The sequence below is a fragment of the Macrotis lagotis genome, chromosome 1, assembly GCF_037893015.1.
Source record: "Macrotis lagotis isolate mMagLag1 chromosome 1, bilby.v1.9.chrom.fasta, whole genome shotgun sequence".
Taxonomy (NCBI): domain Eukaryota; kingdom Metazoa; phylum Chordata; class Mammalia; order Peramelemorphia; family Peramelidae; genus Macrotis; species Macrotis lagotis.
Genome location: NC_133658.1, coordinates 691,504,594 through 691,521,138, shown reverse-complemented (window position 1 = coordinate 691,521,138; position 16,545 = coordinate 691,504,594). Strand labels below are relative to the sequence as shown.

General features: G+C 41.4%; 1 protein-coding gene across 2 annotated transcripts in view; it reads left to right on the top strand.

Annotated features, from left to right (window-relative positions):
* The first annotated feature begins 657 nt into the window (after positions 1-657).
* DYNC1I2 (dynein cytoplasmic 1 intermediate chain 2) overlaps positions 658-16,545 on the top strand; it is a 70,269-nt gene continuing 54,381 nt past the window's right edge. The window contains exons 1-3 of one of the 2 annotated variants that reach the window (XM_074215716.1): positions 659-942; positions 4,610-4,752; positions 8,379-8,495. In XM_074215716.1, the coding sequence (XP_074071817.1) occupies positions 8,388-8,495 (108 nt within the window). In that variant the 5' untranslated portion in view covers positions 659-942; positions 4,610-4,752; positions 8,379-8,387. Of the gene's footprint in view, positions 943-4,609; positions 4,753-8,378; positions 8,496-16,545 lie in introns of both variants that reach the window. The other variant, XM_074215717.1, reaches the window with a different exon arrangement.

The following is a 16,545-nucleotide window of genomic DNA, read 5'->3' as shown; positions in this document are numbered from 1 at the left end:
GCACGGGTCCTGGAGTCAGGAGGACCTGGGTTCAAATTCAGTCTCAGACATATAATAATGACCTAGCTGTGTGGCCTTGGGCAAGTCACTTAACCCCATTTGCCTTGCAAAAACTTAAAAAAAAAAAAGGAATAAAGTCAAAAGAATTGTCCAGGGCTGTCATTCTGTGTTGGGGGTAAGTCTGGAACTCAGGCTTTCCATCTGCTAATTCTTAATTATAGCAAACTCTGGGGCAGGGGAGGGGAAGGCAAGGGCAGATCCAAAAGAGGTTCTAGAAGCTGTTACTAAATTCTCTTTAAGAGCCCATGAAAGGGGCGGCTGGGTGGCGTAGTGGATAAAGCACCGGCCTTGGAGTCAGGAGTCCCTGGGTTCAAATCCGGCCTCAGACACTTAATAAGCTGTGTGGCTTTGGGCGAGCCACTTAACCCCGTTTGCCTTGCGAAAACCTAGTAAAAAAAAAAAAAAAGAGCCAATTAAAAAGCAAGGGCTAGGAGGCGTTAGGAAAGACTCGCTGTTCGCGGACTACAAGTCCCAGCATGCAAAGGGACGAGGAAAGACCACAGCTCCCAGAACCCAGCGCGCAGCGCGTTTGGGCCCCGCGCCATGCTGGGAGGTGTAGTTCTCCGCACCACGGCCGGCGGCCAGCTCGGGTGAATTCGGAACGACTCCTGCGAGTCCGCGGAGTCAGTGGGTGGCCGCGGCCGCGGCACGGCCAGCGCGTGCTGGCCCGTCTCGTGTCGGGCTCGCCGAGGAGACCCCGGAGGCTCCGCCCTTCCGCCCCGCCGGCGCCCGCGCGCCGGGGCCGCCGCTTGTCCCTCGGCGCCGGCCGTAGCCGACGCCCAGCCCTCTTTGTGCGGTCGGGGAAGCCGAGCAGCCGGCGCCCGCCGAGGCCCGAGACCCGCAGCGGGAGGATCGTCGTGCCCCGGGCCGCCCCCGCGCCAGGTGAGTGCCCCCGGCTCCGGGCCGGGCCGGGCCGGGCCGAGGGGAGGCGGCCGCGCCCTGGCTTGGGCCGGGCCGCGGCTCCGCCCGGGCCCGCGGCTCCGCCCGGCCCGCCTCAGGCGCGCCTGCTGGGGCATTGAGTGCGCTCCGGCCCGTTCCTGGGGCCGCCCGGGCCGGGCCGGCTTGTCCCGCCGCCTCGGCCCGGGCCCGGCCGGGTTGTCCCGCCGCCTCGGCCCGGGCCCGGCCGGCTTGTCCCGCCGCCTCGGCCCGGGCCCGGCCGGCTTGTCCCGCCGCCTCGGCCCGGGCCCGGCCGGCTTGTCCCGCCGCCTCGGCCCGGGCCCGGCCGGCTTGTCCCGCCGCCTCGGCCCGGGCCCGGCCGGCTTGTCCCGCCGCCTCGGCCCGGGCCCGGCCGGCTTGTCCCGCCGCCTCGGCCCGGGCCCGGCCGGCTTGTCCCGCCGCCTCGGCCCGGGCCGCGCTGTGGCTGAGCCGCTGGGAGCGCAATGCCGCCGCCTGCACCAAAACCGCGGCGGCCGACACCCCGGACTTTGCACTAAATAAACATCACAAGCGTGGTAAATTGTTTAGTTATTTCTGACACCCCGGGTGGCAGCCCCTCGGGGTATTTATTTTTGATTTTTAGTCTTCCGGTATTTATTAAATAATCTTCATGCTAAGCGGGGGGCCACGGGGACGAGCCCCCCAACACCCCCATGGCCCCCTTCCTCCAGTCCCTCGCATTCTGCTGAGCACTGCGATGCAGAAACAAGTAGCCACCCAAGTGGCACCGAGGTGGAGGATGAGCTGAGCTGGTAGGAAGGGGCTGGGGGCAGGAGCGAGCCCCCCAACACCCCCATGGCCCCCTTCCCCCAGTCGCTCGCATTCTGAGCCACCCAAGTGGCACCGTGCGGCTCAGAGCAGGAAGGTGGCATGAGGAATCGCCCCTCAGCCACAGAAGACAGCTCGGCACGGGCAGGAGCGCTGCCCGGGGACCAAGCCAGGAGGCCAGCCTGCTTGGAACGGCCCGTGTTTTAAGGGGACTGATGTGCAAGAGACTGGAAACACCCGGAGCCGGTTTGTGAAGGACTTTCAGTGCCAAACTAAAGAATTTTGCAGTTCCGAGGCAGGGAAATGTCTTTTAGACCTGTGCTTTAGGAAGAATATTTTGACAACTTTGTGGAAGATAGATTGGAAAAGGGGAGATACTGCTAGTCTTGAATTAAGGATCTTGTTGAAAGTGAATAAGATTCTACAAAAGGATAGATGTGAGAGATAACTGTGGAAATAGAATTGAAATTCAAGCTATTGATTGCATAAGAGGGGTTAAGGGACAGAAATGGAAATGAGGGTGATTATAAAAACGGTGCTCCCACAAAAAGTAGGAAAATCAAAGATTGAGTTTAGCTTTGCATATGTAACCTTTGAGAGGGCCTTCTCAGTTGGTGTTTAATAAAGCAATTTATCTTGTTTGTCCTTAGAAAAGTTAAGACTTACTAGCAATCTTTGCATTTTGAGGAATTTTTTTGTTGCTATTCAGTTCAACAATTAAATGAGTCAGTCAGTCGATAAGCATTTATTAAACCCTTCCTGTGTCGAGGGTATTGCCCTTAAGCCCTGGGGATACCAACCCCACTCTCAAGAGCTTACAGTCTAATGGGGAAACAAGATACAAACAACTGTGTACAAAGAAAATATGTACAAGATAAATTGGAGAGAATTAACAGAGGGAAGGCATTTGCATTAAGGTGAATCAGGAAAGATCTTCTTAGAAGATGGAATTTTAAGGGGCAGAAGTGAATAGAGCACCACCAGCCCTGGAGGCAGGAGGATCTGAGTTCAAATTCCACCTCAGACACTTAATAATTGCCTAGCTGTGTGATCTTGGGCAAGTCACTTAACCCCATTTGCCTTAAATAAAATTTTAAAAAAGAGAAGATGGGAACTTGAAGGAGGGGGAGAATGCCAGGCTTTAAGGGACAGCCAGTGAAAATGCAGTTATGTCTTAATGTAAGGAATAAAAAGGGGGCCAGTGTCATTGGATCCCAGAATAAATGGGTAAGGCATAAGAAGCCTAGAAATGTGTGTGTGTGTGTGTGTGTGTGTATTATGGGGAGACAGGCAGATTATGATGAATTCCAAACATCAAACAGGATTTTTATATTTGATCCTTGAAGTGATGGGGAGTCAGTGGCATTTATTGGCTGGGAGGGAGTTAGTGGGATATAATAAGATCTGCATTTTAGAAAGGTAAATTTAGGAAGATAAATTAAAAATGAGTGGATAATGGATTAGATTAGGGAGAGACTTGAGACAGGAAGACCAGAAGGCTATTGTAGTAGTTTAGGCATGAGGTGATCAGAGTATTGTAGTACAGAGAGGAGGAAAAAGCCTCTAGGAGAGCTGTTGCAAAAGTAAAATTTATTGGACTTGTCAGCAGATTACAAATGGAGGGTAAGAGAGAGTGAGCAGTTGAGGATGACACCTAGGTCCTGAGCCTTTGTGGTGGTATCCTAGACAGCAACACAGGAGTTAGAATGAGGGGAAAGTTTGTGGGAGTATGTATGGAGATAATGAGTTCAGTTTTTGACATATTGAGTTAAAGATGTCTTTGAGACCATTTAAGAAGTTTGGGACATACAGTTTGAGATGTCCAGTAGGCAGATTTGAGACTGAAGGTCTGAAGAGAGTTAGAACTGCAAAAGTTGATTTAAGGATCATTAGCATCTCCCAGAGATGATGGTGACCAACATGGGATGATCATCTTATGGGAGATGATGAGATGACCAAGTGAAATAGTATAGAGGAAGAAGAAAAGAGGACCCAAGGACAGAGCTCTGGGGAATAGCATGAGGTAACCTGGATGGAGATTCAGCAAAGGAGACTAAGGAGAGATCAGATAGGTAGAAGGACAACCAGAATAGAATAATGTAATGGAAGCTTAGAGAGTCTCGTGGAGAAGAGGGTGATGAAACAATATTTATGAAGCACCTGTGTGTAAGGACCAGGACCTTGGGGGGGGGGGGGAGAAAAGGAAGGAAATATTGCAGTTTCTATCTCTAAGAAGCTTACCATCTAATAGGGAAGATAGGATACAAATTTGAATGTAATGAGGCAAAAGGTTTAAGAACAAATTGGCCATTTGAAAAAAGGATCATTACAAAATAGAAAAAAGGTTGAGACGGATACTGAGAGACCTTGGTTTAAAGGAGAACTATGCCACTTAATATGTGCTTCATCCTAGACAAGCTGCTTTGTCTTTTTGTGCTTCGATTACCTCATCGGTAAAGTGTGGAGGCCAAATTAGATTAAATGACCTCCCCGCCCCCAACCAATCCTGTCAGCAAGAATTTATTAAGTTCCTAGTATCATCGAGGAACTGCTAAGACCTAGGCATATTTTTTTTAAAAAAGCAAAAATGAATGAATGAATAAATAAATAGAATTAGTCCCTGCCCTCAAAGAGCTCATACTCTAATGGATTAAGGCAACACAAGCAATATTTTCCTGGCTCAGGTTTATCCTGATGCTGCTGCCTCAGTCTCTGTATTTCTGTTCATCTCATCTGAAAGTACAGATAAGGGATATTTACATAGAGTAATCTGGTTAGAGTTATAGAACTTAAAACAAATTACCTGACCAGTGACTCCTTCTTTTTATACTTTGCTTCCCTACAGTCTCTGAGTGCCCCCAAACCACTCAAAAGCAGGGGTTTTGTCATTCTACACAGAGTATACTCCTTTCTTTTCCATCTGTTTTGTTCCATCCTGGGAGCTCACTTCACCTGCTACAGTTTCAATAGATTCCTCTTTTGGTTAAGGTGAGTATTGTTCCATTTTCTAGGACTGTTCCCCATTTTTTTTTTTGGTTTTTATTCTCTGACCAAACCCTTCTCACTGTTCTACCTTTCTTCCCTCCCCCCCTTAATTATTTAACAGCTTACAAGGCAGACACAGTGCAGAGTTGTGCAGATCATTCTAGAATTCTATATATAATGTGTATTATCTATCTCTTCCCAATATACACTGAATGTCAATTATTCAGATTATCTTAAAAGTCCTTAGTGACAGTATAGGTGCATTGTTAACATTACAGAAAGTCTGCTGAGTTGACTACATATGCAATAGAAAATTGTAGAAGCATTCCCACTATAAATATGTATAAAACAAAGCTGTCTAATTTACTGCTCTGTAACATAGTTTTAGAAATGCTTCCTATGTTAATAAGACATGAAAAAATCAGCTTGCTAACCCATATATATGCCTGGGAAATCAAGGAACTTAACAAAAAATAGATTCATATGATATATTAGTTCCAGAATGTTGCAGAATATAAGACAAGTCCTCAAATCATCCTCATTTTTATGTACTAGCAAGAGAAACCAAGAAATACTAATAAAAAAAGAAATGTAACTCATAGTATTGACCAAAAGTTAACATTTAATATTAGCTTTATTTTTTTTTTGCAAGGCATTGGGGTTAAATGACTTGCCCAAGGCCACACAGCTAGGTAATTTTTAAGTGTCTAAGACTACATTTGAGCTCAGGTCCTCCTGACTCCAGGGCCGGTGCTCTATCCACTGCACCACCTAGCCGCCCCTAATATTAACTTTAAAAATGTAATTGCAAATTTTCTTTTCAGAAAAAAAGGACTTTGCCTTCTATAGAGAATTCTTCTTATTTTTTGGACTTTGCACATAATATTCTCCACAGGCTTCCTATTTATGGCTCACTTGATAATGAGAAGATGATTAAATAAAATTATCCTTGGGATTGGCATTTACCAAAGGATTTTGTATAATCCTAATATATGCATAGGAAATACCTTGTTGGAAATGAACCTTTAGCACTTTTACTAGGCAAGCCTCCCCCCCCTTCTGATCAACAGATAGTAAACATAGCAGAATCTTATATTCCTTCTCAGTATAAGATAGTTTGAGAGAAAAGTCATTAGCAATTGAAGAGTTCAGTTTGCTAGAGAAGGTGATACTTGAGTTGTATCTTGAAGGAAGAAAAGGATTCTAGGAGGCCTTGGTGCAATAACCAGTGCAAAGGTACAGATGTTATATGTGAGAAACAGGTCAGTTTGGTTGGTTCACAGAATGAAGGAAGAGGAATAGCATTCACTGAGGATGAAAGGATAGTTAAGAATCAGTCTATATAGAGCTTTAAAAGCTAGTTGGTTTTTTAGAGACAATAGAGAACCCATTGGAGCTATGTAGGGAAAGACACATCTCTGCTTAAGGAAAAACACTGACAGAAGTCTGTGCAATGAGCAACAGTAGTGAAAGTTTCAAGACTTAGAAATTCATCAGGAGGTTATTGCAACAATCTTGGCTTGCTGAACTAAGTAAGTAGGGTCTTAGTTGAATGAGTGATGTGCTTCTTCATCCAATGAGAGATGTTTGAAGATAGAAAGGGCAGTATTTGACAGTTTGTTGAATAAATGGGATGAAAGAAAGTGAGGAGTTGAGCATATGCTGAAATTATAAATGTGATATATTAGAGTGATGATGGTGGTTTGCACAAAAATAGTGACATTTGGAAGAGGGAAGGATTTGGGATGAAAGATGAGTTCATTTTTAAAAATATTTTTAATTTCTTCTGTCTCTAGGACATCCAGTCTCAAATATCTGATAGTCAGTTGGTAATATAGAATTGAGACTTAGAGAGACTGAAGCTGGATATATAGATCTGCAAATTATTTGTATGAAACCCGTATGAGCTTATGAGATTACCAAAAAAGATTGTAGAGGGAGAAGAGAAAAACATCAAGGACAAGACTTTGGAGTACCCCTTCAAGTTCTAAATCTTAGTAGTCAAAGAAGGATTCTTGAGTTATGAAAATGAAGAATGTATTTCCTGGGCATTGTGAAATAGGAAAAAAAAGAAGAAAAAAGAGGACAATCTACACAAATGTATTGATGTAGATGGAAAGAAGGAGTCAAGAGAAAGCTAAATATCTAGTTTGTTTGGAACCTAGGGTATGGAAAGAGAAATAGCAGGGTGAAATGAAGCCACAAAGGGTCAGATTGTGAAAGGACTTAAATACAAGTTATGTTTTATTTTCTTGGGCAAACTAGTGCACTTTGGAAATTGTATGAAAGCTTGTTTTGGAGGCAAGGGTACCAGTGTATTTCAGAAACTATTTGAAAAATGGCAGGCACTCTGCTAGATGCTAGGGAGATAAAATAATAAAGGCTTTCCCATTCTATCAGTGTAAACATGAGCAAATAACATTTTATATTTGTAAATGCAAAATTTAAAGTACAAAATAATTTGGAAGGAGGAGGACACTATGAAGAACCAATTTGCACACGTATTTATAGCAGCTCTTTTTTGTTGGAAGGTAGGAGAGTTCCCTTCTGTGGGGGAAGAACTAACCAAATTGTGGTATATAGATATAATGGAATGTGATTGTGCTATAAGAAATGATGGAAACTGAGAAAGATCTATGATCAGATGCAGAGTAAAGTGAGCAAACCTGGTTAGTAGTTTGTACAGTGCCAACATTAGAAAAAAACAATATTGAAAGATTTTAGAAATCTGATTAAGGCAAATGATTAAACCATGAATCCAGAGGACTGAAGATGGCTTACACCATTCACCTTCTGCCAGAGAAGTGAGACACATATTTAGATATGACCAAAGTGAGAGTTTGTTTGGTTTGTTAGATTATGCATATTGTGAAGATTTTGTTTTTGATTTTAATTGTATGGGATAGGCAGTATGAGAGATAATAAATACTTGTAAAAATAAACTTTTTTTACAAGTATGGAGTTAGGAGATGAAATACTGACTTAGAAGGGAAGCATTTTTAGGTCACTTTGACTGGAACATACCTAAAGGGGATAGTCTGTCTGGGGACTGTGATTTTATTGGTACAGTGATCCTCTCTGTCTTCCCTTCTGCTTTGCCCCAAACTCAAGAACCTCTTCCCCACCCCCACCTCCACATCAACACAGTTTCATGTCTTCTTGGCAATTCATAGTCTTAAGAGATCTGTCTAGAGAACTAAGAATATAAATGGTTTGACCAAATTCATATAACCATCGTGTTAGGATCAGGACTTGAACCCAAATGTTCTTAGTTTTGAGACTGATTGTCTTTTATGCCATCCTGCCTTTCTATCTGAGTGGATAATGTGAATTAAGTCTAAAAATGTAGTTGGAAGTCAGATTGTGACTTCAGAGCTTTAAAAACCAGGCTGAAGAGGGTTTTTTTGAGGGTTTTCTGATTTTAAAATATAAAAATAAACTCTTTCAAATAGATATCATTTTGTTTCTCTTCATATTTGTAAATCTTTCCAGCTCCAAACTCTAAAAGATTATAATACCTTTTGCTTTACTCATGACATTTTTGTATAAAGGTTGTTTCCTTTTTAAATTCAACTGTAGCAAAATTATTACCAACATTTTGATTATTTTAAATAATTTTTTTTATTAAGATCACAACCATGTCAGACAAAAGTGAATTGAAGGCTGAATTGGAGCGAAAGAAGCAACGTTTAGCTCAAATCAGAGAAGAGAAGAAGAGAAAGGAAGAAGAAAGAAAGAAAAAGGAAGTAAGCTTGATTATGTTTTAATTCCATTAATCTGTTTGATTTAACTGCTTATTTATTTGCTTCATGATTTCATGATATTTTAAACTATAGTCATCTTAGTTTTGTGAATCCAATAGTTTCATGTCTATCTCACTTTCAGAAAGAGTTTCCTCCATGTGGGGTCTCTGTCCAGCATTAACGATAATCACTCATCCCATGCTTTTCAAATTCTTTCCTCTGTTCTTCAAAAGGATCTTCCTTGTGTGCTAAATCCTCCTCTTCAGATCTCAACACTGGTTGAGAAACAGTGAACGTATTGCTTAGGTTTTTTTCCATCTTTTTACCTTTCACTTTCTTTTCCCATCCTGTATTCCTTGGAAGAATATGTCTTTTATACTGTTAACTATGTACAAATTGTCATTGTTATTTGCTGTAGCCGATTTATACCTACCTTGCACATTTTCAATGAACTGTATTCTCTGGAGATTTGGGTATTTCTATAATTCAGAGCCATAATCACATAGTTATCAGATTATTGTTGTTAAAAAGATGAAACTTTGTGTCAGTTTTTTCCTATGAGATTGTTGATTAATGCAAATGATAAAACCATGAATCCAGAGGACTGAAGATGGCTTATACCATTCACCTTCTGCCAGTGAAGTGAGACACATATTTAGATATGATTAAAGTGAGAGTTTGTTTTGTTTGTTAGATTATGCGTAGTTATTGTGAAGATACTTGCTTTTAACAAATATTTACTAAAGACCTGTTATGTCTACTTTGCTTGGGATACAAAGACAAGGTCTTTGAAATAGGTCTTGCATTCAAGGAATTTACATTCTTCTGGAATGTACACTCTTCCTTCTCTTTAATCCTGGGTCCATTTCATAGTTCATCATAACTTCCTATCCAAGTTTAATATACTACTAATGGACCAACTCACTGGATTCTACCCAGTTGTTTGTAATACTCTGGACAAGAGACATTATTCATTTATATGGTTTTCTTGTATTTATTCTTTTCAATTACAAGAAATTTAATTGAAAAGATCCCAATTATGTATGTTTTTTCCCCCTCTTGTCAGTCATTTGATATCTTTTTCTTTTAAAAAGATATTGAAAAATGATCCCTCAGTGCTTTCAACATTGCTTCCTCAAACATGAATATCTTTGTATATATGAGTATGTATTTTGTATAATCTAGCTACTTTTCCCCTGCTTCATTTTCTTTTTTTTAAAAAACAGAAATTTAATAGTATTTTATTTTTTCCCAATTACATATGAAGACAATTTTTAACATTTCCTTTTTTATAAAACTGAGTTCTAGGTTTTTCCCTCCTTCCCCTTCCCTCTCTTTTCCCTTTTCCTCCTTCCTCCCTAAGATGGTAAGCAATTTGATATACTTTATGTATGTGCAATCATGTAAATTTTATTTTCATATTAGTCAAGTTGTGAAAGAAGCAGCAGTTTGCAAAAAAAATTACATTTTACAAAAGGAAAAAACCATGAAAAAATAAAGTGAAATAATATGCTTCAATCTGTATTCAGACTCCATTAGTACTTTCTCTGAATGTGGATAACATTTTTCCATCATGAGTCTTTTGGAATTGTCTTGGATCATTGTATTGCTAAAAAGAGATAAGTCAATCATAGTTGATCCTCACGCAATGTTGCTATTACTGTGTGCAATGCTTTCTTCCTTTTCTTAAGAATCACTTTTACTTCCCTAAATGCACTTTCCTAAACTGTACATATGTGGAGATTCCACTGGCCTAGTTGATAAAAATTAGTCATTATAGAAATAAAAGCAGATGTGTCTCATTTTTCATCAGTTTTGTTGATCTCCCAGTTTCACCTACAAATGATCTGTTCCTAGACCTCTGCTTTACTCCCTCTGTGACCTCATAAGTTTCCTTAGGTTTAGTTATCATCACTAATCAGATGACTCATCCATCAAGACTCTCTTCTGACCTTCATTTCTGACCTTCAGACATTTCAAACTTAGTTTGTGTCAAATTAAAGTTATTATCTATTTTTTTTTAAAACCACCTAACTTCCAAACTTCTATTTCCAGTTTCTTTTAGTTTCCCGGACTTGTAAACTTGGTGTTATCCTCTGCTTCTCTTCCCACATGTCTGATCGATTTCCAATAAAGATATTTTTCCCTCTACAACATTTCTCACACCTTATATCCCCTTCTCTTTATACATATAGCTAAGATCTTAGTTAAGACTTTCATCACCTCTCACCTAGATTATTGTAACAAACTTCAAATTGTTCTCCTTGCTTTATGTCCCTTCCTATTTCCTCTCTTCTCTCTTCTTCATGCAACTGTCAGTGGGATTTTCCTTAAACATAGCTCCAAACATCTTATTTACCTATTCAATCAATTCCAGTGGTTCACTATTTCCTTTTTTTTAAAACAAATTTTTTTTATTTATTTAAGGCAATGGGGTTAAGTGACTTGCCCAGAGTCACACAGCTCACTATTACTGTTAAGATTAAAAAGTGAACTCTTGAGGGCAGAGCCAAGATGGCGACAAGAAGGGATCGAGTCTTAGGAGCTCTCTGATAAAATTCATCAACTAAGGACTCTAACTAAACTTTCGAGAGACAGAACCCACAAAAGGACCCAGTGAGGCAGTTCTCCTACTCAACGTAACCTGGAAAAGAGCAGAAAGGCTCTGCTCCCCGGGGTCGGAGAGGCGGCCCGCCAGAGGGGTGGCCCGCCAGAGCCAAAGAACCTCAGCCTCCCAGAGGCAGCCCCAGGGCGCTGGGGGTCTTAGCTCACAGCAGCAAGGGAGTCTCCTGAGCTGCACCCCAGGGAGCACCGGCACAAAGTGGGGGAACAGCAGGGGTCCTCTGCCAGAGCGAGCACGTGAAGCCCAGCCCTCAGGGCACACAGCAAGCAGCATCCTCTTTCCCCAGCCCTGATCCAGGAAACAGAAGCAGGCTGAGCCTGTAAGCAGGAGCCCCCAGGGCATGAGCCCATTGAGCTGAGTGAGGGGAGTGAAGAGAGAGTGGAACTCTGTCCTCTGCCCCTGAAACAGGACTCTGGGGCTCTGACCACATTCAGATCCTGATCGCAGTCTAGGCCCCCCCCATAGAACAGCAGCGCCCCCCCCCCCACATCAGCCCCTTGGCAGAGGGGGGCACTTATGGTCATTCATGGACCAGGAGAGAGGACAGAACCTCACACACTGAGACCCTTGTGGGAGTGTCCCAAAAGCTCAAGAAACACCCCAAACCAGGCCCAGGCTGGGAAAATGAGCAAGCAGAGAAACAAAAGGAAGACTATTGAGAAATATTTTGCAAATGAGCCCAAGAAGGACCAAAATACTCAGTCTGAAGATGAGGAAGCACAAGCTCCTGCATCTAAAGACTCCCAAGAAAAAACAGAAACTGGGCTCAGGCTATGATAGAGCTCAAAAAAGACTTTGAAAATCAAATGAGGGAGTTGGAAGAAAAACTGGGAAAAGAAAGGAGAGAGATGCAGGAAAAACATGAAAATGAAGTCAGCAGCTTAGTCAAGGAAATCCAAAAAAATGCTGAAGAAAATAGCATGCTAAAAACCAGCTTAGGTCAAATGGATAGAACAGTTCAAAAAGTTATTGAGAAGAATGCTTTAAAAAGCAAAATTGGCCAGATGGAAAAAGAGATAAGAAAACTCTCTGAGGAGAACAAATCCTTCAGACAAAGAATAGAATTCAGGGAGATTGATGAATTTAACAGAAATCAGGAATCAATACTTCAAAACAAAAAAATGAAAAATTAGAAGAAAATGTGAAATATCTCATTGAAAAAACAACTGATATGGAAAACAGACTTCGGAAAGGTAATTTAAAAATTATTGGAATACCTGAAAGTCATGATCAGGAAAAGAGCCTTGACATCATTTTCAAAGAATTACTACAGGAAAATTGCCCTGATATTCTAGAAGCAGAGGGCAAAATAGAAATGGAGAGAATCCACCGATACCCCAGAGAAAGAGATCCCCAAAAACCAACCCCTAGGAATATTACAGCCAAGTTCCAGAACTCCCAAGTCAAAGAGAAAATATTACAAGCAGCCAGAAGGACACAGTTCAAATATTGTGGAGCCACAGTCAGGATCACACAGGACTTAGCAGCAGCTACATTGGAAGCTTGTAGGGCTTGGAATACAATATACCGGAAGGCAAGAGAGCTTAGAATGCAGCCAAGAATGAACTACCCAGCAAGGCTGAATGTCGTCTTCCAGGGAAAAAGATGGACTTTCAATGAACCATGGGAATTTCAAAGGTTCCTTTTGGAATGGCCAGAGCTGAACAGAAGGTTTGATCTTCAGATACAGGACTCAGGTGAAGCATTGGAGATTGGAGGAGAGGGGGGAAATATGAGGGACTTAATGAGGATGAACTGCATGTATTCCTGCATAGAAAAATGACACTGATAATACTCATATGAACCTTCTCAGTTAATATAGCAGGTAGAGAGAGCTTTTATAGTTGAAGCACAGGAGAAAGCTGAATTCGAAGATAAAATATGGTGTAAAAATGGAGTCAATAGAAAAAAAGGGAAATGGAATGGGAGAAAGAAAAAGGAGAAGGGGAATAGTCCAAGATATTTCACATAAGATTTTTTTTATTACAATGAGCTATTGCAGTGATATGGAAGGGGGGAGGCAAGGGGGAATGAGAGAACCGTTGCTCTCATCAGAGATGGCTAGGAGAGGAAACAGCAAATATACTCAATGGGGTATAGACATCTGGAGTAAGAAGGAGGGGGAAGGGGTGGGGATGTGAATAAAGGAGGAGAGGATGGACCATGGGGGGAGAGTGGCCAGATATAACACATTTTCTTTCTTATTTCTTGCAAGGGGCTGGGAATGGAAGGCCTGCCCAGGACCACAGGGCCAGGTGGATTCTGGGCCTAAGGGGTGGTATGGGGGCTCAGGGCTTCTTGGCCCCAGGACCAGGGATCTGTCTGCTATGCCACTCAGCGACCCTACAGCAGAGTCATAGTGAAAGGAGAGAGAAAATAGAGTATATGGTAGTGGAGATATAAGAAAGGAGGGAGTTGCAATCAGCAATGGCAACAGTGGAAAAATATGGAAATAACTTTTGTGGTGGACTTATCATAAAGAATGAGATCCACCCATGACAGAGTTGTTGGAGTTGGAACAAAGACTCAAGCACATTTTTTGTTATGATTATTTGGGGGAGGGTGCAGGGCAAGTAGGGCTGGATGGCCTGCCTGGGGCCACAAAGCGGGGTGATCTTTGGGTGTCTGGGGCCGGATTTGGACCCAGGTCCTCCTGGTTCAAGGGCCAATGCTCTGTCTGCCACCCAGCCACCCCTACTATTATTACTATTTTATTTTATTTTGAGTTTTTTTTTCTTTCTTTTTTTTTGGTTTTTGCAGGGCAGTGGGGATCAGGTGGCTTGCATGTCACACGGCTGGGTGATTGTTGGGTTTACGAGGCTAGATGTGGACTCGGGTGCTCATGGCTCCAGGGCTGTTGCTTCATCCATTGCGCCACCTGGCCATACCTACAATTATTACTATTATTTTTTTTAAATTTTTTTCTCTCCCCTTTACTTTTTTCGCCCAAACAAGTCTATCTATATTCATGGGGGAGGAGGGGTATTTTGTTTACTTGTAAACAAGAATATTTTATTAATGTAAAAAAAACATTTATACAAAATGAGAATAAAAAAATAAATTTAAAAATTAAAAAATAAAGTGAACTCTTCATTTTAGCTTTTAAAGACCTGTATTACATGACCCTAAACCATCTTTCTGTCCTCAGTGCTCTTTCCCTTACTCTTTGATCTAGTCACACCTACCTTTTTCTTTGTTTCTCACAAATCACATTCTACCTCCTCTTTGTATACCTTTGCACTGGCTGTTGCTATTGCCTCAAATGTATTTTCTCCATAACTCTGTCTCATTGCATCCCTTTTTTTTCCATCAGGATGCAGCTCAAGTAACACCTTCTACATTAGGGGTGGGGAACATCCATGCCATGAAATCATTTGGTCTGGTAGTACCCAGGCAACCACAGGCAGGACTTGAGATTCAGCAAATCTAGTAATTTTTCAGGGATGAATTAGTTATATATTTGACCAAATAAGCTAATTTTTAGGCTAATAATTTTATATTGCTTGCAAATTATGTTATACATATCCAAATGGCTCTTGGAAGAAATAAGGTACCCACCCCTGTTTTACATCAAGCTCTCCCTGATCCTCTCAACTATATTGCCCTCCCTTGTAATTACATGTGAGTATAAATACTTTTTATTTATTTGTATTTATTCTCTATATCCTTTTTTTCCCTTTCCCAGTTAGAATATAAACTTCTTGCAAGTAAAGATTGATTCATTTAATGTAGTTTTATTTTAGGGCTTAGCACAGTACCCGATACATAGAAGGCAGTTAATAAATGCTTGTTGATTGATTGATAGATTGATAATCTGGCATAATTGGGTGTCAGGACAAATTTTCTTCAGATTCACTTTCTCTTCCATTGATCTTTTCTGTCTTATGTACAAGTGCTCCTTAACATTTTGAAAATGAATTTATATTCTAAAGTCATGTTCTTTGGTTTCCATATCTTTCTACTTGGCAAAGTGATAAAATGTTTGCTTACTAAGGCTCCTTCTAAGTTCTTTTGGTCTACTTATTTGGTCAGGTGCTCTATATCATATAAACTTTTATGAAAATGATGATAGCCCTTGTCAGATATCTTTTGCTTTATCCAGTTTCCAGTAGCTTGTTTCAGTAGGTCAGATTGAATCCTTTGTAGTTGTTATTTTTTCATCCTTAGTTTAGTGTTGATTTTGAAATTTTGTTTTTTTTTTCTTTTTTAAAAAATTTATTTTATTTTTAACCCCCCCCCCCCCACAAGCTACATGGAAAAGCAAGTTTCAATATTTACTTCCAAAACCTTGAGTTCCAATTCTCTCCCTTCCTCCCACTCCACTTCCCCCACTGAAAAAGCAAGTTATTTGGTGTAGGTTTAAACTATGTAGCAATGGAAAACATTACTACAAATCATGTTGTAAAAGTAAACATAACCCACCTCCCCACCCCACTACCTCCACACACAAAGAGAAACCTCAAGTAAAAAAAAGTGAGACAAAAAAATGTATACTTCTACATTTGGACAGCAACAACTCTGTCTTTGGGATGCATAGCATTCTTTATCATAAGTCCATAAGAGAAATTGCTTCAATATTTTTTTCCCCCATTTTTTCCCTATCGCATATCTGTATTTCCCTCCATCCTATTCCCCCCCCATCCCTATTAATTCTATTCTCTCTCCTTTCACCCTGTCCCGTCTCACTAGTGTGTTGCATCTGACTACCCTTTAACACAATCTTCCTCTTTTCTATCACCTATACCCATCCTGTCCCCTTTCTCCCCTCCCTTTCCTCTCCTATTTTCCTCTAGGGTAAGATAGATTTCTATACCCAGTTGAGTGGATATGTTATTTCCTCTCTGAACCACTGCTGATGTGAGTAAAGGCTCCCTCACTCCCCTTCACCTTTCTGCCTTCCACTCCATTGCAGAGGCTTTTCCTTGCCTCTTTTCTGTGAAATAACTTAGCCCATTCTACTTCTCCTTTCCCTTTCTTACAATACATTCTATCTTGCCCATTGACTCCCATCTTTTTATTATCATATTCCCTCATATCCAACTCCCTCCTGTGCCCTATCTATGTATATGCTCCTTCTAACTGCTCTTACAAATGAGAAGGTTCATATGAGTTACAATATCATCTTCCCTTGCAGGAATACATGTGGTTCAATATTGTTAAGTCCCTTATGATTTGCCCTTCCTGACCACCCTCTGTATACTTCTCCAGAGTCCTGTACTTGCAGATAAAACTTTCTGTTCAGCTCTGGTTGTTTTCATCAGGAAAGTTTGAAAGTCCCCTATTTCATTGACTAGCCATCTTTTCCCCTGAAAGAGTTTGTTCAGTTTTGCTGGGTAGTTGATTCTTGGTTGTAATCCAAGCTGTTTTGCCTTCTGGAATATCATATTCCAAGTCCTATGATTCCTTAATGTAGAAGATGCTAAATCTTGC